Genomic DNA, 27,057 nt, shown 5'->3' with positions numbered 1-27,057 from the left:
CTCCAGGGTGTTGGTGTTACGGCGCGTTCCAGCGATCTCATGCTGCCTGCCTGCTGATCTGTGCAGTGATCTGCAACAGCTGTGTGTGTGTTTCCCTGGGCGCTTCGGCACTCTGCAGAGCTTTCCTCTCACAAAAAGAGCTTGCGCGTGGCACGTCTTTTTCAAGACGGTTCGCCCGTGCACTTCCGGGTGCGATCGATCTCCGTTGCTGTCTATGGGCACATTCACTGCTCGATGTGTTTGGGCTTCAGCACGTTCGGGCAGTGTTTGTGGATGCGTCATGTTCCCACTGCGGGAACGTGACCATCGCGATGTTGCGGTCGAGACTCAGTGATCTCCGTGAGGAGAGAGAGTCCCCTCTGCCACACCCCAATCTACCGTCTCCGAGTGAGGTGGTACTTTGGCTGGTGGCCAGGGTGACCTGAGTGCGGTGCCGTGGTATTAAGAACCCCGACGATCATTCCTCGGGCCACGCCCCCTCTCGCACATTGCTTAAACCCGCGAGTGTTGGACTGAAACAGCGGCCCGTCTCTGACGCCTCGTTCGTTTCGTCCACGCTCCAGATAGCAGTGAGATGTCGATCGCCGCATCCCAAGGTGGGCTGGAGTCCTTTGGGGATGACGATTAGGAGTTGTGCTCCGCCTCCGGGTGTGTCAGCGCTGCCTGATCCGACCTAAGGTTGACAGCCATGTTATCTCGGGCAGTCGCGAGTCTCGCGCTGGTGTGGAACTCCGCCCAGTCGCGAGTGCTCGTGGTTGCGCGATTGGTTTTTGGGGACGGCACCCGACAGCTGTTGGGCCCCGCCCCCAATGCCTTTCGCTCCCGAGATGCATGAGGAGATCACGCGGTCCTGGAAGTCCCCGTGCTTCCCGCGATCGTTTGGTGGCCTCCTCCGCCTTCTCTGCCCTTGATGGGGCCGCGGCCTAGGGTACACTGGGGCCCCCTCACCCCCACTGTTGAACTCTCTGTTGCGCACTACGGTGTCCACAGAGGGCTTGACGTGGCGTGGTGTGGCTGTCCTAAGCACCCTCCCAAAGCCTGTGGGCTCGTCTACTTCGGTGGCGTGGTCCTGCAGAGCTACGGGCAGGCCGCCGCCCCGTTGCACATGCACAAGGGTGGAGCCGACCCAGGGCTCTTCATTGAGCTGCGTGCCGCGACTGATCCCGCCCCCGGGCGGTGAAGGTGGCCACACGCTCCCTGGGTCGGGCGATGTCCACAGCTGTGGTCCGGGAGATCACCTGGCCTTAACTGGTGATTTGGAGGACGTTGAGTGGGCCCGCCCCCTCAACTCACCCATATTCCAGGCTGGCCTCTTCGGCGGCGCGGCTGGGAACTGCGCCCAACAGTTCTCGGCCGCCCCAGAGCAGACTGAGGCTGTAACACGTACTGCCCCGGCGGCCAGCTGCTGCACCAGCCGCCGGCTCAGTCGCCTCAGTCCGCTCGCCGCCGAGGGCGCCCTCCCACTTCCCGCCCGGCCCCAGCAGCAGCCTTAACCTGGGCCGCGCCGTGGAGGTGGTTGAGGATGTCACCCAGTCCGCTCCCCAGACTGGTTAAACGCCACGCTGGAGGTGGACAACTCAGAGATGGGTTCCAGTTCTTCCCAGGGGATGGTAGCAGGGCCTCTCCTTCCCCCGGTGGAGGGCCGGGGGAAAATCCTTCCGCTGCTGGCCCCCGGGCTAGCAGCGCTTGGGAAGAACTCATGTTCCTGTCTCTGTGGACCCAGAGACCGGTGATGACAGTGCGCGCCACCCACGGGTCCCGCCACTCGCATCCCTCTCTGTCGCCAGCCTCCTGGCAGAGCAGACCCCAGTGGAACGCGCGTCCTTCCCTGGTCTCCTCTGTCAGGACGCAGCCGTTAACCGCACCCCCACACCGGGACGCCCAACAGCCTCCCTTGTCCGGGTCGGTAACGCTGCATCGCTGCCCCACTCCGGGTACACCTGTAGTCCGATTGACCCCGCTGGTGCAGTTCCTGGGAGCCTGGCTTCAGATTCCAGGGCTGTCCCGCTGGGTCGCGAAAGACAGTCAGGTGCGGCTACGCGATTTAGTTCGCGCAGGTTCCTCCCTGCTTCCGGGGAGTCCGTTCCACTATGATCGGGGCTAATGCCCCCGTCATGCGAGCGGAGGTTGCCACCCTACTGGCGAAGGGTGCGATCGAACCTGTCCCTCCAGCCGAGGTGAATTCCGGGTTTACAGCCCGTACTTCATTGTACCCAAAAAGACCGGTGGGCTTGACCGATCCTGGACCTGCGCGTCTTGAACCGTTACCTCCACCGGTTTCCGTTCAAGATGTTGACAGCGAAACGCCTTTTCTAATGCGTTCGTCCAGACGATTGGTTGCAGCGATCGACCTGAAGGACGCCTACTTCCATGTCTCCATTCTACCTCGACACAGACCGTTCCTACGGTTTGCTTTCGAGGGGCGGGCATATCAGTACGCAGTTCTACCATTCGGGCTATCTCTGTCCCCTCGCGTCTTTACGAAGATTGCCGAGGCAGCCCTTGCGCCCCTTCGGCAGCACGGGGTTCGCATCCTGAATTACCTTGACGACTGGCTCATACTGGGTCACTCTCGAGAGCAGGTTTGCGGACACAGAGATTTGGTGCTCCATCACCTAGCCCGTCTGGGCCTTCGGGTCAACTGGGAGAAGAGCAAACTTTGTCCCGCGCAGAGGATCTCTTTTCTCGGTATGGATCGACTCGATCGCCATGTGCGTGCAGCTTTCGAGCGAGCGCGCGCAGTCTCTGCTGACTTCCCTTCGACAAGTCGAGGGCAAGAGTGCGGTTCCACTGAAACTGTTTCAGAGGCTCCTGGGGCATATGGCATCTACAGCCGCGGTAACGCCGCTCGGATTGCTTCATATGAGACCGCTTCAGCACGGGCTACGCGATCGAGTCCCGAGATGGGCATGGCGGTCTGGCACGCTCCGGGTACAAGTGACTCGGGCCTGCTTACAGACTCTCTCCCCGTGGTCGAACCTCAGTTTTCTACGGACCGGAGTGTCCTTGGAACGAGTTTCCAGGCATCTTGTTGTATCAACAGATGCATCATCCACGGGCTGGGGTGCCATGTGCAATGGACAAGCAGCCACGGGCTCCTGGATAGGACCCCAGCGCCTTCTGCATGTCAATTGCCTCGAGTTGCTGGCAGTACGGTTCGCCCTGCACCGCTTCCGAGCGTTGCTGAAGGGTCAACATGTACTAGTCAGGACAGACGACACGGCCGGGCGGTCTACGCTCCCGCCGTATGTCTCAACTCGCCCGCCATCTCGTTTTTTGGAGTCAGAAGCATCTGAGGTCCCTTCATGCTGTCCACATCCTGGGAGTCCTGAACCGTGCAGCCTACGAGCTCACGGCTTCAGCCACTTCCTGGAGAATGGAGACTCCATCCCCAGACGGTCCAGCTGATATGGGAACGGTTCGGCGACGCACAGGTAGTCCTGTTGCCTCCCAGGACTCTTTCCATTGCTCCCTGTATTATTCCCTGACCTATGGTCGGCACGGATGCACTGGCGCACAGCTGGTCGTCGGGGCTACGCTATTATGCGTTTCCCCCAGTGAGCCTTCTCGCACAGGTACTGTGCAAGATCAGGGAGGACAAGGAGCAGGTCATGTTGGTCGCCCCGTTGGCACGGCCGGACCTGGTTCTCAGAACTGCTACTCCTTGCGACAGCCCCTCCCTGGCCTATTCCTCTGAGACTCCTCAGAGACGGGGCACCTTTTGGCACCCGCATCCAGCGTTCTGGAAGCTCCACGTGTGGCTTCTGGACGGGACGCGGCTGGTTTGAGTAGCCCTCCACCTGCGGTGGTCGCTACCATCACTTCCGCTAGGGCAGAGTCTACACGACACCTCTATGCGTTGAAGTGGGACCTCTTCGTCACATGGTGCTCTTCCCGCCAGGAAGACCCCTGGTAATGCCCGATCGGGTCTGTGCTTCGTTTCTCCAGGAGGGGGTGGGACGAAGGCTGTCTCCTTCCACCCTTAAGTGTTCGTGGCCGCAATATCTGCCTACCACGATCTCCTGGGAGACAAAAAGGTAAGTAGCAGCACGACCTGATCATCAGGTTCCTGAGGGGGCGAGGAGACTGAATCCTCCTCGCTCTCCTCTCGTTCCCTCTTGGGACCTCTCAGTAGTCTTAAGTGCTCTGCAGAGGCCTCCCTTTGAGCCTTTGCGGTCGGCTGAGATTAAGCTCTTGTCTATGAAGACGGCTCTGCTGACCGCATTGGCCTCGCTTAGAGGGTCGGGGACCTGCAAGCATTTTCGGTTGACGAAGCGTGCCTTGAGTTCGGGCCGGCTAACTCTCACGTGATCCTGAGACCCCGGCCCGGATATGTGCCCAAGGTTCCCACCACTCCGTTCCGAGATCAGGTGGTGAACCTGCAAGCGCTGCCTTTGGAGGAGGCAGACCCAGCCTTGGCATTGCTCTGTCCAGTACGCGCTCTCCGCGCCTACGTAGACATGACGCAGTGTTTCAGGACCTCAGACCAGCTCTTGTCTGTTATGGTGGAGAGCGGAAGGGAAGTGCTCTCTCAAAGCAGAGGTTGTCTCACTGGATAGTGGACACCATTGTTTTGGCTTACCAGCAGCAAGGCCGACCATGTCCCCTTGGTGTGAGGGCACACTCCACCCGGAGTGTGGCCTCCTCTTGGGCTCTAGCGCATGGCGCCTCGCTAACAGACATCTGCAGAGCTGCAGGCTGGGCGACACCCAACACATTCGCCAGATTCTACAATCTCCGAGTGGAGCCAGTGTCCGACTATGTACTCGCCCCTACGGGTGGCCGGTAATGGACCAGGCTCAGGTGTCTTCGCTTGCTCGCCATTCCACTCCCAGGACTGGATACGTGCGATATTTTCCTCAGGTGAGCTCCCCGAGAGCCCTGAGCTCCTCCAGCACTGCTTACGCCGACATCAGTTCAGTCTGCCCTTTCGAGCCCAGACCCTCATGTCCGGCCAGGTGCTCCGTGTGCATGGTTCCCCTCCGGCGACCCCCACACGAGTATTCCCACCGTAAGCCTCCTCAGTGAGCAGGTGTCTTTCCCTTGGCAAGTCCCTGCCACCCCTAGGGTTAAAAATCCACCTTCGGCTGGTACCCTAGAGATCTTCCATATGCAACCCTCAGCGGGTCATATGTGTATTCTCTAAGTCCTCCCTACGGTAGGCATCTTGGCATTCCCTCACTGGGATATGCTTCCCAGTGTACCTTGGTAATCCTGTGTTAAGTGGGAGTCCTACGGCCTTAAGTGGCGGGTCTCACACTTACGCAGGGCACTGGATGACAGCCGAGTGGCGTTGTTGAATAGGATCCCCCATTCGTTAGTCACTAACGTACGTCGTAGTGACTGAACGAAAGGGAACGTTTCGGTTACGTATGTAACCCTCGTTCCCTGAGGAGGGAACGGAGACGTACGTTTCCTTGCCACGTCAGCTGTGCTGCCTGGAACGCGGAGTTCAGTCTTGGCTCCTGCAGCAGTAACATAATGCGATGTTGCCAGCGTACTTCCTTATATACCCACGAGGTGGGGCGGAGTTACGCATGCAAATTCCGCATGCCCATGGCATTGGCACTGCCATTGGGCGCTGTTGAATACGAAGAAGATAATTGGCTTCTAAGCGAAACCCCCATTCGTTAGTCACTAACGTACGTCTCCGTTCCCTCCTCAGGGAACGAGGGTTACATACGTAACCGAGACGATTTTATTCGTCTGAAAGAAGAATGTCATATACTCCTAGGATGACTTGAGGGTGAGTAAATCATGGGCTAATTTTCATTTTTGGGTGAACTAACCCTTTCATTTTCAGCATCACTACTCCAATCTTCAGTGTCACATGATCCTTCAGAAATTATTATAATATGCTGATTTGCTGCTCGAAACATTTATGATTATTATCAATGTTGAAAACAGTTGTATAAAAAATTTTTTTAGGATTCTTTGATGAATAGAAAGTTCAAAAGAACAGTATTTATCTGAAATAGAAAGCTTTTGCAACATTGTACTACTGTTCAAAAGTTTTGGGTCGGTAAGAATTTTTTATAAATTTTTTGGGGGAAAGAACTTAAATAAATTAATACATTTATTCAGCAAGTGTGCATTAAATTGATCAAAAGTGACAGTATAGACATTTATAATGTTGAAAAAGATTTATATTTCAGATAATTGCTGTTCTATATCTATAAATAATCCTGAAAAAAAATGTGCACAGCTGTTTTCAACATTGATGATAATAAATGTTTCTTGAGCAGCAAATCGGCATATTAGAATGATTTCTGAAGGTTCGTGTGACACTGAAGACTGGAGTAGTGATGCTGAAAATTCAGCTTTGCCAATACAGAAATAAATATACAGAAATATTTTAAATCACATTTTAAAATATATTCAAATAGAAAACATTTTATTTTAAATTGTAAAAATATTTCACAATATTGCTGTTTTTGCTGTATTTTGCATCAAATAATTTGAAGCCTTGGTGAGCAGAAGAGACTTCTTTTGAAAACGTTAAAAAATCTTACCGTCCAAAACCTTTTGACCGGTAGTGAATGTCATAATAGCAAAATTATAAACAAATACATAATTTTATCATGACGATAAAATTCCCATTGCAATCTTATCTGTGTATGATGTGAAAGATTTTTAATTGAAAGCAACAGAGTACCCTGCACATAAAAAAATGCTAATGGACAGGGCTTGACATTAAATTTTTTGCTCACCAGCCACTGTGGCTAGTGGTTTTCCAAAGTTACTAGCCACGCAGCATTTTCATTGGCCACAATTTTGTTGTTAGGAAATTTGTTGTTGGCTATATGTAAATAACCACTTTAGACAGCCAAATCAAGTCTACATGAAATGTATAACATGACAGGTCATCAACAACTGTTTGTCTGAAAATGTTTTATCTTTTTATTTTTGTCAGCTATGACATATTTAAATCTAGTATATTTTGTGTATGAGGCCATACAGTAGCCTAGTGAAATAAATATCCATATTTTCATGTGATTTGAGTTTATTTTATTAAATCTATAAAAAATCTAAATCTAAAAATCTGCATCATACCTGACACCTAGATGAACACTTTACAGTTGGTTTTATGACTGTAAGCCATTCTCTTCTAATGTTATTGAAGTTAGAAACGTGTACACCAATGTCGTATGTAACTTTAGAGACGGTCCCTAAATTTGCGAATATCAAATGTCCAACGTCAAGCCAGCTCTATGCCAGTCACATCAGGCACGCTATGGTTCTGTTGTGATAATAGTTTGAAACTATTTTCGCTGCTGAAAAAGAACAAAAACAGTCAATCACAGTATGATGAATGAATCTCCTACGTACATCGCACGCACATCTCTGCCTTGATGAGAGTGCAGATATCAGTGAGTGAGAGTGCGCTCTGAACAAAACTCTGGCAGAAAACTCTCAACAGACTTGCGTGTGATTGGTTATTATAACAGATGCCTTTTGAGAAGACCCGCCAAAGTGGCTAGTGGGAGTGACTGTGTTACACACCACAGCTGAAATCCACCCACAAATGGCGGGTTGGCAGGTGTTATTGTCAAGCCCTGCGAAAGTAGTACCCTATGCATTAAAAAAAAGTGAAGCCAAGGCCTCCTGACCGTGTGCCCATATGTTACAAGTTGGTAGTAAGAACGTTTTGCATTAATCGCAAGAAATGAACTCCTTCAAAACCTAGCTTACATCCAACCTAGAGGTTGTACGATGTGATTTTTTAAAGGCCTTCTGTACAAAAATCGAAGCAGAAAATGCATCAAAATGAGGGAAACAAATTAACGATGAGATCAAATGAATCCTATTGTGGCACTTGACAGTGACTTGTGTTTGGATACACAATAATACATATTATTACTTAATGTGTAATTTGTGTAATTGTTCAGCTGCCTTGTGAGGACCAGATAATTTTGCTGAAGGGTTGCTGTATGGAGATCATGTCTCTGCGAGCGGCAGTGCGCTATGATCCTGAGAGCGAGACTCTAACGCTGAATGGGGAGATGGCCGTCACACGGGGCCAGCTCAAGAACGGGGGTCTTGGCGTGGTCTCAGATGCCATTTTTGATCTGGGCGTCTCGCTATCCTCGTTCAACCTGGATGATTCGGAGGTGGCGTTGCTACAAGCCGTGATTTTGCTTTCCTCCGGTTAGTGCCATCTTCACTTTTCAAATGTAATCAAGTTATTTATTCTTGTTCTTATCCATCACATTATGATGTTTTAGTAACAAAGTTCGGGAGAAGCACGTTCAGATAATTGACACAGGTGGAGAGCACTCAGCTAATCAACAATGATGTTTTAAGCACTTTCAGATAATTGACACAGGTGGAGAGCACTCAGCTAATCAACAATAGAGGTGTATATACAAGCAGCAGTCCTACCTCCGTTTGTTGACAGTTATCAGCAACCCTTCCACCACCCCTTCGCCACACCTTTTAATTAAAACCACTTACATATACGGGGGGGTACTCTGGGTTCGGGCCTAATTCCAAGCTCGAAGCCCTCCCCCCCGGACAGCATGCCAAATACGCATTGAATTTCTCTCTATAAATTATATGTAAGTGCGAACTCGTGAAATGGTAAAGTGTGCACACACAAAAAAACGAATATTACAAAAAATCTCGAACATATGAATAAATTAGTTCCTTTTCAGTCAGTCACTACGCGTTAGATCAGTGACTGACGGATTGGGGGTTTCGACGGATTGAGGGTTTCGCCTTCAAGTTCAACAAATCGAGCCAATGGCAAGACAAATGCCATGGGTCTGCGGAATTTGCATAGCGCAACTGCGCCCCACCTCGTGGGTATATAAGGAGATGCGTGTGCAATCTCGCATTATTTCTGCTTCGGAGCCGAGTGTTTACTTGCCTTCCTGAGCTTTTCTACTCTTCAAGACGAGCATCTCTTCAGAGTATTGGTGTTATGGCGCATTCCAGCAAGTTCCACATTCCTGTCTGATGTCCTAATCTCCTCTCTAAAAGAGCTACACGTGGCACATCTTTTTCAAGGTATTTCGCCCGTGTTTCTGGGTGCGGTCACATGGTTAGTCCGTCTGACTGGCATGATCGCTGTCTTGCATGCTTGGGCCTCGTCCACGCTGAGAGAACGTTCATGGATGAGTCATGTTCCCACTGCGGGAACATGCCCATCGCAATGTTGCGATCGAGACTCTGTGACCTCCGTCTAGGAGGTAGAGTCCCCTCTACCATACCCCAATCTATCTCCTCCACGTCCTGGTCAGGGTGATCTGAGGGTTACGGTGTGGAATGAATCAACAATTACTCCTCGGTCCACACACCCCTCTAGCACATTGCAACCCGTGGTGTTGCCGGATAAGGACGCTGGTTCATCCCACGGGGGGCCCAGCATCTCATTCGGGGCACCAGCGGATGGCTCTATGTCGATCGCCGCATGACAAGGTGGGCTGGATTCCTCTGGAGATGAGGATTCGGCTGTGCTGCCACCCTTGGGAATCCCAGCATTGCCCGAGTCTAATCCAGAGCTCACGGCCATGCGTTGAGATGAGGTTGGATGATTGGTTCCTCATTCCTCTATACCATGGTGGGTGGCAATGCCCCTGTCATGCGTGCGAAGGTCGACACCCTACTGGCAAAGGGTGCGATCGAGACCGTCCTTCCAGCCGAGATGATGTCCGGCTTCTACAGCACTTACTTCATTGTAGCCAAGAAGAGCGGTGGGATACGACCAATTCTGGACCTGCGCGTCTTGAACCGAACCCGTTACAGGCTTCCATTCAAGATATTGACAGCCAAAGGCATTTTCGAATGTGTTCGTCCATCAGATTGGTTTGCAGCGATCGACCTGAAGGACGCATACTTTCATGTCTCCATTCTTCACACAGACCACTTCTACGGTTTGCTTTTGAGGGGCAGAAATACCAGTAGCTCTGTCACCTCGCGTCTTCACGAAAGTCGTCGAGGCAGCCCTTGTGCCGCTCAGGCAGCACAGGGTTCGCATCCTGAACTATCTCGACGACTGGCTGATACTAACTCACTCTCGAGACCAGGTTTGCGAACACAGGGAACTGGTGCTCCGGCACCTTGCCGTCTGGGCCTTTCGGGTCAACTGGGAAAAGAGCAAACTCTCCTCCGTGCAGAGGATCTCTTTTCTCGGTATGGAAATTGACTCGGTCGCCATGTAAGCACAGCTTACGAGCGAGCACGCACAGTAACTGCTGACTTGTCTTCGTCAATTCGAGGGCAAGAGTGCGGTTCCACTGAAGTTATTTCAGAGGCTCCTGGGGCATATGGCATCCGCAGCGGCAGTCACGCCGCTCTGATTGCTTCAGCACTGGCTTCACGATCGAGTCCCGAGATGGGCATGGCAACCAGGCATGCTCCGGGTCCCAGTCACTCTGGCCTGCCTTCAGACCTTCACCCCGTGGTCGAACTTCACCTTTCTATGGGCCGGAGTGCCCTAAGGCCGAGTTTCCAGGTGTGTTGTTGTATCAACAGATGCCTCTGCCACGGGCTGGGGTGCCATGTACAATGGTCATGCTGCCACGGGCTCCTGGAAAGGACCCCTGCGTCTATGGCATGTCAATTGCCTCGAGTTGCTGGCCTTACATCTAGCCCTGCACCACTTTTGAGCCCTGCTGAAGGACAAACACGTACTGGTCCGTTCAGACAACACGGCGACAGTAGCGCATATCAACTGACAAGGTGGTCTATGCTCCCACCGGATATCGCAACTCGCCCGCCATCTCCTCTCATGGTCGCTACGGGCCGTTCACATCCCAGGAGATCTGAATTGTGCAGTTGACGAGCTCTCATGGTTTCAGCCACTTCCATGGAGACTCCATCCCCAGTCGGTTCAGCTGATTTGGGAACAGTTTGGCAACACTCACATAGATCTGTTTGCCTCCCACGACACTTCCCATTGCCACTGGTTTTACTCCCTGACCGAGGGGACCCTCGGCACGGATGCACTAGCGCACAGCTGGCCGCAAGGCCTATGCAAGTATGCGTTTCCCCCAGTGAGCCTTCTCGCACAGGTCCTGTGCAAGTCAACTTTATTTATATAGTGCTTTTAACAATGCAGATTGTTTCAAAGCAGCTTCACAGTGTTAAACAGGAAAATAATGCAACAGAATTTTATTCAGCTGTATAGCCATTCTGAAGAAAACGGTGATGTCATCAGTTAATTTCAATTATCATACAGTGACTGTGTGGGCTTTAGTAATTTGTTTCAGTAATTAGATCAGTAATTTAGTTTATATGGTAAATTTAGTTTAATAATTAGATTTATTTGGATATTTAGTTGAAAAATGTAATGTCCCCAACTGAGCAAGCCAAGCCAGAGGCAACAGTGACAAGGAAACCAAAACCCCATCAGGTGACCTAATAGAGAAAAATAAACCTTGGGAGAAACCAGGCTCAGTCGGGGTGCCAGTTCTCCTCTGACCAATTAACAAACAGCGTATGATTATTATTCTGGCAACTTTACAGGTCAGAGGTCATAATAGATCAGAATATTCGAAAGATCGGAGGCAGCAGGCCGGAGACGGGTTTATAGAGGATGATGTGTCGATTAAATAATTATTAAATAAAAAATAATCAAAATTTCGAGTCATCACGCCAGAGACGGGTTTATTGAGGATGACTTATTGATTAAACAATTATTAAATTGCAATATTCGAAAGATCGGAGTCATCACGCCGGAGATGGGTTTATTGAGGATGACATATCGATTTAACAATTATTCAATTGTAATATTCGAACAATCGGAGTCATCACGCCGGAGACGGGTTTATTGAGGATGCCGTGTCGATGAGGCAATTTCAGGGGGAGTCTAATTGACACGGTCTCTGTAGACACTTCAGGGTCATGCGTTGGTCATGTCTGGGCGCAGGTCCACCATCTGATCTGGATACGGCCTGGATCCGGCTGACTGCAGTAGACCTCGGGATAAAACAGAGAGACTATCATTAGCGCAGAGGCCATTCTTCTAATTATGTAATGAGTACTTCAGGTGTAATGGGAAGTGTTCCCGGTTCCGGCTGACCTAGTTAATAAAGCCTAACAATCATTTAATTGAAAAAGTGTTTTATTTGTATGCCATAGTAAAGAAATGTGTTTTTAGTCTAGATTTAAACTGACAGAGTGTGTCTGCTTCCCGGAAAATGTTAGGAAGACTGTTCCAGGGTTTAGGTGCTAAATAGGAAAAGGATCGACCGCCTGCAGTTGATTTCGATATTCTCGGTTTTATTAACTGGCCAGAATCTTGAGACCGCTGTAGACGTGATGGAGTATTATGTGTTAAAAGCTTGCTCAAGTACTGGGGAGCTAAACCATTTAGTGCTTTGTAAGTAATAAGCAAGATTTTAAAATGTATGCAATGTTTAATAGGGAGCCAGTGCAGTGTTGACAGAACTGGGCTAATATGGTCATACTTCCTGGTTCTAGTAAGAACTCGAGCTGCTGCGTTTTGGACCAGCTGGAGTTTGTTTATTAAGCGAGCAGGGCAACCACCCAGTAGAGCATTACAATAATCTAGCCTTGAGGTCATGAACGCATGAACTAACTGTTCAGCATTTTGCATTGAGAGCATGAGCCGTAATGTAGATATATTTTTAAGATGGTAGAATGCAATTTTACAGATGCTAGAAACGTGGCTTTCAAACAAAAGATTGGTATCAAAGAGCACACCCAGGTTCCTCACTGATGACAAAGACTTGACAGAGCAGCCATCAAGTGTTAGACAGTATTCTAGGTTACTACTTGTGGAGCTTTTTTGTCCAATAATTAAAAATTAATTTTTTTCTGAATTGAGTTGCAGGAAATTACTGGTCATCCAATGTTTTATATCAGCTATGCATTCCGTTAATCTTGGGAATTGGTAAGTTTCTTCAGGGCGTGATGAAATATAGAGCTGAGTATCGTCAGCATAACAATGAAAACTAACGGCATGCTTCCTAATGATATCTCCCAGTGGTAGCATGTACAGGGTGAAAAGCAACGGTCCTAGCACTGAGCCCTGCGGTACTCCGTACTGAACTTGTGATCGATTTACTGCAAAAAACTGATAACGGTCACATAGGTATGATTTAAACCATGCCAATGCAATTCCACTAATGCCTACATAATTTTCGAGTCTATTCAAAAGGATGTTGTGGTCGATAGTATCGAATGCAGCGCTACGGTCCTTTTGGTCGGCCCATATTGGCCCGGCCGGACCTAATTCTCCAAACTCATACTCCTCGTGACAGCCCCTCCCTTGTCAACCGTTCTGAGGAAGGACCTCCTTTCACAGAGACGTGGCACCCTCTGGCACCCGTGTCCTGACCTGTGGAACCTACACGTGTGGGCCCTCGACAGGACGTGGAAGGTTTGAGTACCCTACCACCTCAGGTGGTGGCTACCATCACTTCCACTAAGGCCTTGTCTACGAGACAGGCCTATGCATTAAAGTGGAACCTCTTTGTCACCTGGAGCTCTTCTCACCGAGAAGACCCCAGGAAATGCCAGATCGGGTCCGTGCTGTCCTTCTTCCAAGAAGGGTCGGATTGAAGGCTGTCTCCTTCCACCCTGAAGGTTTACGTGGCCACCATATCGGCGCACCAGGACCTTGTGGACTCAAAAACGGTAGGACAGCACAACCTGGTCAGCAGGTTCCTTAGAGGAGTGGTGACCGCCTAACCCTCTTCAGATGCCCTCTGGGGACCTCACAGTGGTTTTATCTGCACTGCAGAGAGCTCCCTTTGAGCCTTTGCAGTCCATAGAGCTTAAGTTCCTCTCTATGATTGCTTCGGCCTCCATCAAGAGGGTAGGGGACATGCAGACATTTTCGGTTGACGAAGCGTGCCTGAAATTTGGGCCTGCTAATTCTCACCTGATCCTGAGACCCCGGCCTGGATACGTGCCCAAGGTTCCCACCACTCCTTTTAGGGACCAGGTGGTGAACCTGCAAGCGCTGCCCCTGAAGAAGGCAGACCCAGCCTTGGCACTGCTCTGTCCAGTATGCGCCCTTCACGCATACATAGATAAGACGCAGTGTTTCAGGACCTCAGACCAGCTCTTTGTCTGTTACGGAGGGCAGCAGAAAGGAAGGCTCTCTCCAAGCAGAGGTTGTCCCACTGGATCGTGGACACTATTGTCCTGGCATAACCGGTTCAGGGAATGCCAAGCCCCCTAGGGGTAAGGGCACACTCCACCAGGAGTGGAGTCTGTAGTACATCTGTAGAGCTGGCTGGGCGACACCCAACACTTTTGCGAGATTCTATAATCTCTGTGTAGAGCCAGTGTCCTCTCGTGTACTCGCTCTAAATGGCCTGTAATGGACAGGCTCGGGCGTCATCGCTTGCTGAGCCATTCCACTCCACGGACTGGATGCGCGCACTATATTCCCTCAGGTGAGTTTCTCAGTAAGCCCTGTGTTCCTCCAACACCGTTGATGCCGACACCAGAGTGCATGCCCGGTTGGTCAGCCCTCATGTTAGGCTAGGTGCCTCCTTGTGCATGGTTCCCCCATTGGGCAACCCCCACATGTATATTTCCATGGTAAGTCTCTTTGAGCACGCATCTTCCATTGGCAAGACACCTTGCCACCTCTGGGGATGAAACATTCCACCCTGCAGGCTGGATACTTCAGTGTTTTCCATATGCAGCCCATTCTCGGGTCATATGTGTATTCTAAGTCCTCCCTGCGGGCAGGCATTGTGTTGCATGTTTCCACGTGGGATATGCTTCCCAGTGTACCTTGGTATTGGCGTTGAGCCTAGCCCCCTAATTCGCGTTAATCTCACGTTTAACGTGAGACATTAAACGTTAAACCCCCATTCCATCAGTCACTGATGTAACGTGTAGTGACTGACTGAAAGGGAACGTCTCGGTTACGTATGTAACCCTCATTCCCTGAAGGAGGGAACGGAGACATTACGTCCTCCTGCCACAACCGCTTTACCACTGGTACGGCCGGGGCGCTCAGCCTCGGCTCCTCAGCAGATAACATAATGCGAGATTGCACACGCCTTATATACCCACGAGGTGGGGCGGAGTTGCTCTATGCAAATTCCGCAAACCCCTTGGCATTTGTCTTACCATTGGCTCGTTTTGTAGAACTCGAAGGCGATTGGCTTCTAAGCGAACCCCCATTCCGTCCCCCCATTCAGTGACTTGATGTTACATCTCCATTCCCTCCTTCATGTATGGTACCTTCTTAATCAAAACGTAACCACATTCCAATAAATATCAGAATATTCTTGTGCGTGCAAATGTAGTCAGGGAGAGGGGAATAAATGTCATTGCTGTAATATGGAAGGATGTACGATGACTAAAATTATCATTTTGAACAATGAAAAAAAAAAAGCTTATGACCTCACTAGTTCTGGTGAACCTCCTAAAGAAGAGTCTTTGGGTGCGTCTCAATCAGCTCCCTAGTTCAGTAGTCAGGGCACTGATCAGTGAATCGGACATTTTAAGAGCTGTCACAGTCGCAGAATCCTTCCAGTGCACTGAAACGTTTACGTTTGCTCCCTAAAAAGTCCCACAATGCACCGCAAAACCCAGGGTGCATCGATGCTCACTATGTTCCCTTATCGGAAGTTCTAAAGCACGAAACTTAAATCACGTGAGCCAACTCACTGCACATAACGACCGATAACGATACGCAATATACGTTTTTAAAAATAGAAAGTATTATTAACATCCATCGTTAAACAGGTAATGAACACAATCTATTTAACATTTATAATTTATTTACGTCTGAAATATATGTAACAGGCAAAGCATACCATTGAAAGTGTACTTTTTGTGTACTATAACTTTTAAAAAGTGCACTTGCAGATAATATGATATAATTAAAATTAAAGGCCACTTAAGTGTACTTATATTTATAAACACAATTAAGTGCACTTTTAAAAAATGCACTTTGTAATAATGTCTTCTTAAATCTTACTTAAAGAAAGTACAATTTCATGAAAATACTTCTAAACACACACTTAAAAGATATAAGGCCAGCTGCAGCAGGTGTTCCTGAGTGCCGATTACCCAGGATTACACAGGCCACTGAGGGGAAACCACTTAATAATGCTATTAAAATTGGATTACGCTTCAACTGAGAATGTTGCAATCAATAGGTAAATACTTCAATATCCAAGTCCACTTCTATATGTATTTGTTATCGATTCCTGCGCATTTAAACAGATTGTCCAGTGTGGCAGCTGGCTGAACTCAATCAATGACTTAAAGCAATTTTTTAATAATTAACTGGGTTAATTAGGATCTAGTGTCCTAAAGGTCTTTCTGGTGTGGTTTTAGAGAGAGAACAAAGGAGATGATTTTCTTTTTATATATTAATTTTCTGCTTTAACAAATGAAATGTTTCCAGAATTGTAACACATCAGATGTTATTGGTCATGCAGAAAACTGCAATGGCCCATTCTATTTTGGCATGGAATTTTTCATAAAGATATTATGAGATATTTTTTTTGAGAGTTTTTTTTTTGTCTGTTTGGCCTTGCAATGGAAGTACATTTTTAGGTGAACTACCCTTTTAAAAGGGGCACACTTCAACAGGCTGTTGTTTACACACACTTTCTTCAGGATGTTACATGACAAACTAGAATAGAAATACGTTTTTAAAAAAATCACATGACCACCTTTTTTTAATTAAACTGGAACAGCCCATCATCTCTTCTCCTCTGTTTCACCGGCAGATCGTCCAGGTTTAACGAGCGTAGAGCGGATAGAACGTTGTCAGGAGGAGTTCCTCTTGGCCTTTGAACATTACATCAACTACCGTAAGCACAAGGTGGCTCACTTCTGGCCCAAGCTGCTGATGAAGGTGACAGACCTGCGCATGATTGGTGCCTGCCATGCCAGCCGCTTCCTGCACATGAAGGTGGAATGTCCCACAGAGCTCTTTCCGCCCCTCTTCCTGGAAGTGTTCGAAGACTGATGGCCAACCAATCAGGCCAAGCTGCTCCCACCAACCTCCAAACATCCGACTTCCCCTCGAACTCTGTGTCCCTGTTCCTGGTCTCATAAACACTGTTCCTTTTCCTGGTCACTACTGAGCGTCATTTCATTCCATAGTTTTAGGTGTAGCTCTCTGGCCTAGTTTGAATGGAACCATTCCTTTTACAAAGCAGGTACATGTGAATAGCGTTACTTTTTCTTTCACTCTTTGTTTGAAAAAAAAAATCACCTTTCTGTTACTCTATTTTTTTTTCTTCAATGTTATTTCTGATCATAGTCTTTGATGTCGCTTAAGTGAGATGTATAAACTATGCATTTGGGTTTCATGTCACGTCAGTCCTCAGAAAAAAGACAAATAGCGCCACACTGCAAAAGGGGGATAGCAATACCCTCCCTTCTGTTGGTTGAAAGGTCTTTTCATGTTCACATTAAGACATAGGTTGGTAGTTCTATTCCTAAACCCAATGAGATGCTTACCCAGGCAACATTTCCCATGATCTCAAATTTATCTCACTTTAGGAAGGAGTAAAGAGATTTTTGAGTCAGCAAAAACACACATTAAAGCCCATGAGAGTATCTCTTACCAGCAGCCACTAACATTAGCTCATAATGCCTCTATTAAGGTGCCAAAAAAATCATACTCTGTTTGGACTTGTGTTGAGCTGCTTGGAGGAACTTGAGGTAATATTTTTACCCAGCCATCGCTAGACCCATTAAACCGCTGGGATGGAACTCTGTTCAGTTGATATTTTTTTCTATAGCTGTCACATGATAGACTAAGGCAATGCTTCTGCTTGAACTTGTTGGTGCTATGAGTTTGCCGATTTATACCTCCAGGACTGCTGTCAGTTAAACTCTGAATTGTCTTGGTGATTGATACACATAAATACATACAACGCTGAGGTCAGTGGTCAACCTATCAATGTTCAGGGATGCTTTTGGGTGTGTGTGATGTTGTTTCTGTTCTCTGTTCTCATTTCTGTCCTGGTTTTCTTGTTTTACTGTAGTGTTTTTAATCTTTCTAGAGACATCCTTGTGTGCTGCAAAAGGGTTTGGATCTCACATACCTCTACTGATTATCAGGAACCGCCAGAATAGTTTTTTTTTTTTCTCGGACATGAATTCAGAATTGCACCTCAAAAAGCAGCACGCTCAATCAGTGTTTTGTTATAGCGACTCCTTTTTAAGCAATAGAATTGCTCCAGTGGTTTTACATGTTTTGGATTACACATACAAATGTGCACGCCAACATAGATATTAAACAGACTCAAAGTCATTGCACAGACAATCAAAGTGTCCGCAAAAAGTGTTATAGAAAGATGTAGAGGGAAGTAAAGGCCACAGCCAGGGTCCAAAATTAACTTATACACCACACCTGCCAGTGACGGGTCAGCTGACTCTTCGCACAACTCCACACCACGTTGGTTACGTTTGCTTACACAGACAAGCTTGACTTAGGAACGTGCCCAAGATAAATGTATATTTTTTAATAATTGGTATCACTTTACAATAAGGTTCATTAGTTAACTACATTAGTTAACATGAACTAATAATGAACTTCACTTATAAAGCATTTATTTATCTTTGTTAATGTTCATTTCGACATTTAATCATGCATTATTAAAATATCAAAACACTCTAAATTTTAACGCAGTGGTGGAATATTGCATGTATTATATTGTATTTATTCACAATTTTATGATAAACATATATAAAAAGTCATATTTTGATTTATTTTTTAAGTAATTTGTTATTTGAAAATCTATAATTTTTGATCTGTTTGGTATTCTTCCCTTCAGTTTCTGTGGATTCCACTAGGTGTCAGTAAACAGGGGGGGAAATAATTTTCTTGATATCTCCTTCCAAAAAAAAGTGATTGAGATTAATCTGTGCAAACTATCTAATAACTCCTACTCATCTCCATTGATTTTCCATAGCCGCGCCCGCTAGGAAATCGAAAAGAAGGCTCCGCCTCCTTTGTTAAGGGAGATATCGGGCTCTGATTGGTCTAGAAGTATGATCGACATGTCTATAGAAAGCTGAGATACTCATAGACAGTAAAAGAAATGGACAGAGCGACTCCATAGACTTCAACGGGGAGAATTGAAGTCACGTAGAAGCACTCACTTCCTGATGGCTGAGCGTACTGCGCAGCCTCAGACTGAGCTTGACGACGTAGATGTGCCGTGATCAGCCTGTCCGACAGTGGCAAGTCTTCTAGTAGTTGTGCAACGTAAAATCTGAATCACCGAATCTTGCAGAGACAGAGAGGGTGAGCAGGAGCAACTTTTGATGAATGAAGCAGGATCTCCAACATCTCTATCTGTTGTACAAGTTTACTGCAACAATGGAGCCGCGAACTTCACATACTTTTGAAAATCCAGCTTTTAGTTGATCCTGGTAAGCACTCATTGGCACAGTTGTAAACACGACAGCGTTCTTCGACGAGGGAATTTGGCAACACGGCATTTGATTCTAGGCAAACTGTTAAAGAATGCAACACACGTCTCGTGGACATCCTGTAAAATTCAACCGATCAGATGATGACTTGGAAACTCCTGGGCCCGTATTCATAAAGAATATTAATGCAAAGAGTAGCTCCTAGTGACAAAATTCTAAGAAAACTCTTAGAAATGTGGGCGTTTACTCTTAAAATTAACTAAAAAATCCTAGTAAAGAAAAAAGTAATTCAGAAAGCATCTTAACCCTTAAAAGAGGTCTTAAGGTCAAATTTGTTAGGAGCACGGACGAGGACTTTTAAGAGGCTTTTAGGCTCTTTTAGGCTCTTTTTTAAGAGTTTCTTTAGCAGTGGAGAAAAACGAAGAGGGAGAAGAAATGTGTTGCAGACAATGGATGACAGTGACTTAATAAGACGCTATAGATTGTGCAGGGATCATGTTTGTTGCATTAAACCCAACTTTCAAACCACCAATTAAATAGACATGCCAGCAATCAGTGTAATTGGAAAGAGTGGAACAATGTTCATAATTCTAAGCCAATCAAATACCTTATAGGAAATTAACAGCATGGTAAATAATAAAAGGATTTATATACATATATATAATGTGTGTGTGAGTGAGAGAGAACGGTAAAATAGGACAATTTGCACTTGTAATTTCAAAGTGAAGGCTTAGAATAGACCCTATACTTAAAAGCGCTCCTTTTTTTCCCCTTTTTGGATAACCAACCAATCACAGTCTTCAAAAGACTGTGTCATACGTATCAACGGGGTCAGCCCCGCCTCTTCACTAAGATAAAAATTTTGTATTTTCCTTGCTCAGAGTTGCTCTCAGATCGGTCCCGAATTGCTCTTAAGCTAAGACTCCTACGTAAAAGTTTTTCATCTAAATTAGGAGTTTTCTGAGAGGACTCATAGAATCTTTATGAATGCGGGCCCTGAAGTGTTTCCAGGCAAGAAAACTCATATATACTTGCTAAAGCTTTTTTTCTTTCTTTCTTGAAACTCACTTGGTGAGTGTTAATTTTGGACCCTGGCCACAGATCAGCACATGCATGCACAGACACGCTGGGAGTCAATACTATTTCCTCTTGAGGGCGCAGGTAAAAAAAGAAAAAACACGAAGCACTATAAAAATAAAGATATTTATGGTGTAAAGGAAAGGCTGTATTTTTTCAGACTGCAGATATTTTTACATGGCATATGCCCAATATGTACATTTTCCAGTTTTACTTACAATAAGAAAACAAAAGACTGTCTGTTCTCAAAAATCTTTCACCATTCTCAAACAGAAACAACAAGTCCTGTTTTTTAACAATTACCGGTTCGCTGGTGATCTACCCTTATTGTGCGTTTCATCATTCTAACTTAATTGGTAAACCGTGTTAATGACAACTAATATATACTTGTAACTAAAAATCCGGCACAACCAGTCACAAAAAAAGTGATTCTCAGTGGGTGCCGGAATGAAACCTAAAGCCCACAGTGAATGAAACTGACCAGATCATAAACTGAAAGAAATAGGCCCCTAGAAAGCGCTGTACATGTACTTCTGTTTCTGTGTCTCAGTTAACATTTACCTAATCATGTCCACAGTATGCTGGTTGCATGCTAAGTGAACTTTGAATGTGAAACAGTTATCCAGCATTACAAGCAACTGTATTTCACTTTCTCTTCAGTGTCTTTTTTCTTGTCTTTTCTTTTTTTTTATTTCTCTTTTTTACCAAAATCAACATATTGCACAGGCCTACTGTGTGACAGTGGAGCCTTGAATTAAATTCGAGTTTGGATCATGATGATTTGGATCCTGGAAGAGACATTGCACTAGAAAAATATGCAGATTTGGCAAAAGATGATGATGACGGTGATGATATTTGCACCCAAGCTGAAAAGGAGAATAAAGATGGTTTTGAGAAACCCCTGAAATATTTGTTGTGCTGTGTGTGGTACATGACTAATGTGAGATTCTGTATGCAGTTTTTTATGGCTTTGAATTAATTAAATGTATATTTGGCAGTCTTCATTGAATTGAATAATGATTGTTTTATTTCACATTGAGATATTTACATATTTTACTCTCACATATTTTAACTTGACACTCATCGAACATACCCGATAAAAAACATTTCAGCAAAATGTAATGCCACAGCTATAGTCATCTGTCCTTGTGAAAAGACATCTGACTACAACAGTCTTGATCACAACCAAAATGTTTTACTAAAACCAACCTTTTGCTAAAGATGGATGAACTTTTCTCAAGCATCAAGTCTATAAATAACTATAAATGTCAAACAATATATAAACAAGAAGTCTCAGAATTTTTAACATCATGATTTGTCCAAGAGCCTTTCAAAGTTTATTATAGATATTAATGAAAAATGTTGTATAATTATTAATTATATATAATATAATTATATTATATTAATTATTATAATTTAATTAACAAAGGGTATTATGATAATTATGAGTTAAAAATAATAGTTAAAAACGTAATATATATATATATATATATATATATATATATATATATATATATATATATATATATATATATATATATATATATATATATATATATATATATATATATATATGTAGACAGATAAAATGAAAAGAGATTTTATATATATATATATATATATATATATACACACATATATATACACATATCATCTCTTTTCATTTTATTTGTCTATTTGTAAAGCTCAATAAAGTTTACTTTTTAATATGCAAGTACTATTAATTGTGGAAAATTTGTACTGTAATTTTTTTTCAGGGAAAAAACACTGACTTTTCTTTTACACAGAATTTGGCTTTATTTCTTGTATTTTCCCACTCTCCATATTAGTCCCGATTTAAACTCGCAGTTCATTGGTGCAAATGGGTGTAGTTAAATGCTGCCATCTACTGGACAATATCATTACCACACACACTCATTTAAAATGAAGCATTGTCACTTTACCCTTTCAAGTGTTTTCCTTTACCCTTTAATATGTTGTACTAATGGCATAGAAACATGAGCACTTCTCACAGCTAAGCAACAACTGACATCCATACACCTGTCGACTGCTCAATAATGAAATATTCATTGAGGATCTAGACCAGGGGTGACCAATCCTGCTCCTGGAGGGCCACTGTCCTGCAGAGTTTAGCTCCAACCCCAATTAAACACATCTGAACCAGCCAAAGAAGTTCTTTCTAGACATACTAGAGACCTCCAGCAGGGGTGTTGAGGCAAGCTGGAGCTAAACTCTGCAGGACAGCAGCCCTCCAGGAGTGAGTTAGAACACCCCTGATCTAGACCTAGCACAGGAATCTCCCAAATGCAAAAATGCAAATATGCTTTAAAGAAAATCTTTATTTGCCTGAAATTCTGGATGAGCAGAGCACAAAATAAAAAAAAGAACGAGAAAATGCTTTTACTAATCTTATACCTGAAAAATTATTGGAGCCCGAGAGTTACTCCAGGATCTTTATCAGAGCAGGGCGGCTGATCAGCAGAGTGTAGTGAGCCGGACAGAGCATGTGGACAGACCCTCAGGCTGATTTATAGATTTTAGATAATGAGCCAGTATCAGCATTTGAAAATATTGTATTGTAAACCTGCACCTCGAGTTTACACTTAAAATCCACTTCAGTGTAGATGGTCTGTCATAAAGACATAGAGGGAATATGCAAAAATTGTGAAAATAGATGATTTGTCAAATAATGTCATGTGAAAATTTGTTTTTGCATTCTGACATACACTGATCAGGCATAACATTATGACCACTGAGGTGAAGTGAATAACACTGATTAACTCTTCCTCACGGCACCTGTTAGTGGGGGGGGGGGGGTATATTAGGCAGCAAGTGAACATTTTGTCCTACAGAGTTGATGTGTTAGAAGCAGCATAAATGGGCAAGCGTAAAGATTTGAGCAAGTTTGACAAGGGCCAAATTGTGATGGCTAGACGATTGGGTGCTTCTCCGAAACTGCAGCTCTTGTGGGGTGTTCCCGGCCTGCAGTGGTCAGTATCTATCAAAAGTGGTCCAAGGAACGAACAGTGGTGAACCGGCGACAGGGTCATGGGCAGCCAAGGCTCATTGATGCATGTGGGGAGCAAAGGCTGGCCCGTGAGATCCAATCAAACAGATGAGGTACTTTAGCTCAAATTGCTCAAGAGGTTAATGCTGGTTCTGATGGAAAGGTGTCAGAATACATAGTGCATAACAATTTGTTGCATATGGGGCTGCATAGCCGCAGACCAGTCAGGCTGCCCATGCTGACCCCTGTCCACCACCGAAAACGCCAACAGTGGGGACATGAGCATCAGAACTGGACCTCGGCGCAATGGAAGAAGGTGGCCTGGTCTGATAAATCACAACAAAGAGTTTGAGGTGTTGACTTGACCTCCAAATTCCCCAGATCTCAATCCAACCGAGTATTCGAGTTCTTACAAAATGAGCCAATGGCAATGAAATGCCATGGGTCTGTGGAATTTGCATAGCGTAGCTCTACCCCACCTCGTGGCTATATAAGGCTTCGGAGCCAAGAACATTTCTTCACTCCTGCAAGCCTGAATTCTGAGTTTTCTCTTCACTTATTCGAGACGAGCGGTTCTCCGGTGTGTTGGTGTGACGCACATTCCAGCGATCTCACATTGCCTGCCAGCTGATCTGTGCAGTGATCTGCAACAGCTGTGTGTGTACTCCGCGAGCCGCAACAGGCAGCCAGAGCGTCGGGGACCTCGACCCAAGATTGTGTTGAACCCCGAGACGGCGAAGCCTTCCTAACCACGGGAAGAAAAAGAGGGTGGTTAAGTTCCACCACGGCCGGACCACCACCACACTCTATCAATCTGCGTCTCCCAGTTCCCTTTAATCAGCCAACGATTTTCACAGCCAAAGGGCCCGTTGTCAAACGCGTTCACCTGTACACAAACGCTGTTTTCATGGGACCTAAATAAATCACAAAAAGAGCTTTTTCTCTGTAGGTAGTGTGCCCACCTCACAATATGCACCCCTGCACCAAAGCACTTCCCACACAGTGCACTCGCTGACACGTGCCGCAAGCGCTCTGAATGTAAGGCACGCGCCCACTAAACAGTGCGCGCCACCCCATATAAACACTATCCCCACAGTGTTACAAGCCCAAACCAACCGGGCTACTGGGTCCCTTATTACTAAGCGGCCCACCCCCGAATGTAATTCAACCCCTGGCCATACAGGCCGAGGCCTGGCAGGCCATCCCCGTCATATCAGAATGGGTGTTGAACATAATAAAACGAGGTTACTCACTACAGTTTGCTCGCAGACCCCTGCACTTTCGCGCCGTGGTTGAGACTTCCGTGAGAAGCAACGTGAGTCACATGCTTCGCGCTGAAATGCTGAAACTGATAGAAAAGGGAGCTGTAGAAACTGTTCACCCAACACAAAGCGAGTCAGGCTTTTACAGTCGCTACTTCCTACAGTCTCAGACCCATCCTAGACCTCAGACACCAGAACAAAGCGCTTATGACGCGTTCGCTCAGGATGCTGACGATGAAACAAATCCTTGCGCAAATTTGCCCGGGGGATTGATTTTTCACAGTGGATCTGAGAGATGCTTATTTTCACATTCAGATAGCAACCCGTCACAGGCCATTCTTGAGATTCGCCTTTGAGGGGTAAGCTTATCAGTACACAGTCCTGCCATTCGGTCTATCCCTGGCGCCTTGCACGTTTACGAAGTGCATGGACGCAGCTCTAGCTCCACTGAGACTATGAGGAATGCAAATACTCAACTACCTCGACGATTGGCTTATTATAGCCCAATCAGAGACACAGTTGTTAACCCACAGATCCTGGCTACTCAACCATCTAGAAGGCTTGGGTCTCAGGATCAACACCGCCAAGAGCTCCCTGTCTCCCACCCAGAATATTTCCTTTCTGGGAACAGTCATAGACTCGATACGGATGAGAGCACATCTTACGTCAGAGCACGCGCTCACCATTCAGACCCAGGCAGCATCATTCAAAGCTGGCACTTACACTCCTCTCAAAGGTTTTCAGAGGATGTTAGGTCTTATGGCCTCGGCCTCAGCAGTGCTCAAACTGGGTCTATTACATATGCGCCCCCTCCAACGCTGGCTAAATTCTCGCATTCCAGCCCGAGCATGGCGATCGGGCCGGTTACGCATCAAAGTGAACCACAGCTGTATCAAAGCTCTGGCTCCTTGGAAAGCGGCCGCCTGGTACCAGTCAGGTGTGAGTATGGGCACAGTTGCGAAATGGAAAGTGGTCTCGACGATGCGTCCAACCTAGGTTGGGGTGCCCTAAACGAAGGCAAGCCAATCTCCGGCCTGTGGGCAGAATCGGAGAAATGGCTGCATATAAACTGTCTACAGATGAAAGCGGTCATCCTATCGCTAAGAGATTTCCTCCCATTCATATAGGATCACCACGTCCTGGTCCGTACAGACAAAATGTCGGTGGTATCCTACATACACTCACCTAAAGGATTATTAGGAACACCTGTTCAATTTCTCATTAATGCAATTATCTAATCAACCAATCACATGGCAGTTGCTTCAATGCATTTAGGGGTGTGGTCCTGGTCAAGACAATCTCCTGAACTCCAAACTGAATGTCAGAATGGGAAAGAAAGGTGATTTAAGCAATTTTGAGCGTGGTATGGTTGCTGGTGCCAGAAGGGCCGGTCTGAGTATTTCACAATCTGCTCAGTTACTGGGATTTTCACGCACAACCATTTCTAGGGTTTACAAAGAATGGTGTGAAAAGGGAAAAACATCCAGTATGCAGCAGTCCTGTGGGCGAAAATGCCTTGTTGATGCTAGAGGTCAGAGGAGAATGGGCCGACTGATTCAAGCTGATAGAAGAGCAACTTTGACTGAAATAACCACTCGTTACAACCGAGGTATGCAGCAAAGCATTTGTGAAGCCACAACACGCACAACCTTGAGGCGGATGGGCTACAACAGCAGAAGACCCCACCGGGTACCACTCATCTCCACTACAAATAGGAAAAAGAGGCTACAATTTGCACGAGCTCACCAAAATTGGACAGTTGAAGACTGGAAAAATGTTGCCTGGTCTGATGAGTCTTGATTTCTGTTGAGACTTTCAGATGGTAGAGTCAGAATTTGGCATAAACAGAATGAGAACATGGATCCATCATGCCTTGTTACCACTGTGCAGGCTGGTGGTGGTGTAATGGTGTGGGGGATGTTTTCTTGGCACACTTTAGGCCCCTTAGTGCCAATTGGGCATCGTTTAAATGCCACGGCCTACCTGGGCATTGTTTCTGACCATGTCCATCCCTTTATGACCACCATGTACCCATCATCTGATTGCTACTTCCAGCAGGATAATGCACCATGTCACAAAGCTTGAATCATTTCAAATTGGTTTCTTGAACATGACAATGAGTTCACTGTACCAAAATGGCCCCCACAGTCACCAGATCTCAACCCAATAGAGCATCTTTGGGATGTGGTGGAACGGGAGCTTCCACCACACAAATCTCCATCAACTGCAAGATGCTATCCTATAAATATGGGCCAACATTTCTAAAGAATGCTTTTAGCACCTTGTTGAATCAATGCCACATAGAATTAAGGCAGTTCTGAAGGCGAAAGGGGGTCAAACACAGTATTAGTATGGTGCTCCTAGTAATCCTTT

At 46.2% G+C, this 27,057-nt stretch overlaps 1 protein-coding gene across 6 annotated transcripts in view; it reads left to right on the top strand.

Moving 5' to 3' along the window:
- thrb (thyroid hormone receptor beta) overlaps window positions 1-21,422 on the top strand; it is a 403,412-nt gene extending 381,990 nt beyond the window's left edge. For 5 of the 6 annotated variants that reach the window (XM_079829346.1, XM_079829345.1, XM_079829342.1 and 2 more), the window contains 2 exons: window positions 7,890-8,148; window positions 16,677-21,422. In XM_079829346.1, the coding sequence (XP_079685472.1) occupies window positions 7,890-8,148; window positions 16,677-16,918 (501 nt within the window). In that variant the 3' untranslated portion in view covers window positions 16,919-21,422. The remainder of the gene's footprint in view (window positions 1-7,889; window positions 8,149-16,676) is intronic. The other variant, XM_079829347.1, reaches the window with a different exon arrangement.
- Window positions 21,423-27,057: the final 5,635 nt, after the last annotated feature.

The sequence above is a fragment of the Gobio gobio genome (genome assembly GCF_949357685.1).
Source record: "Gobio gobio genome assembly, chromosome: 11".
Taxonomy (NCBI): domain Eukaryota; kingdom Metazoa; phylum Chordata; class Actinopteri; order Cypriniformes; family Gobionidae; genus Gobio; species Gobio gobio.
The sequence above is the reverse complement of the archived record's forward strand: the minus strand, read 5'-3'. Positions and strand labels throughout refer to the sequence as shown.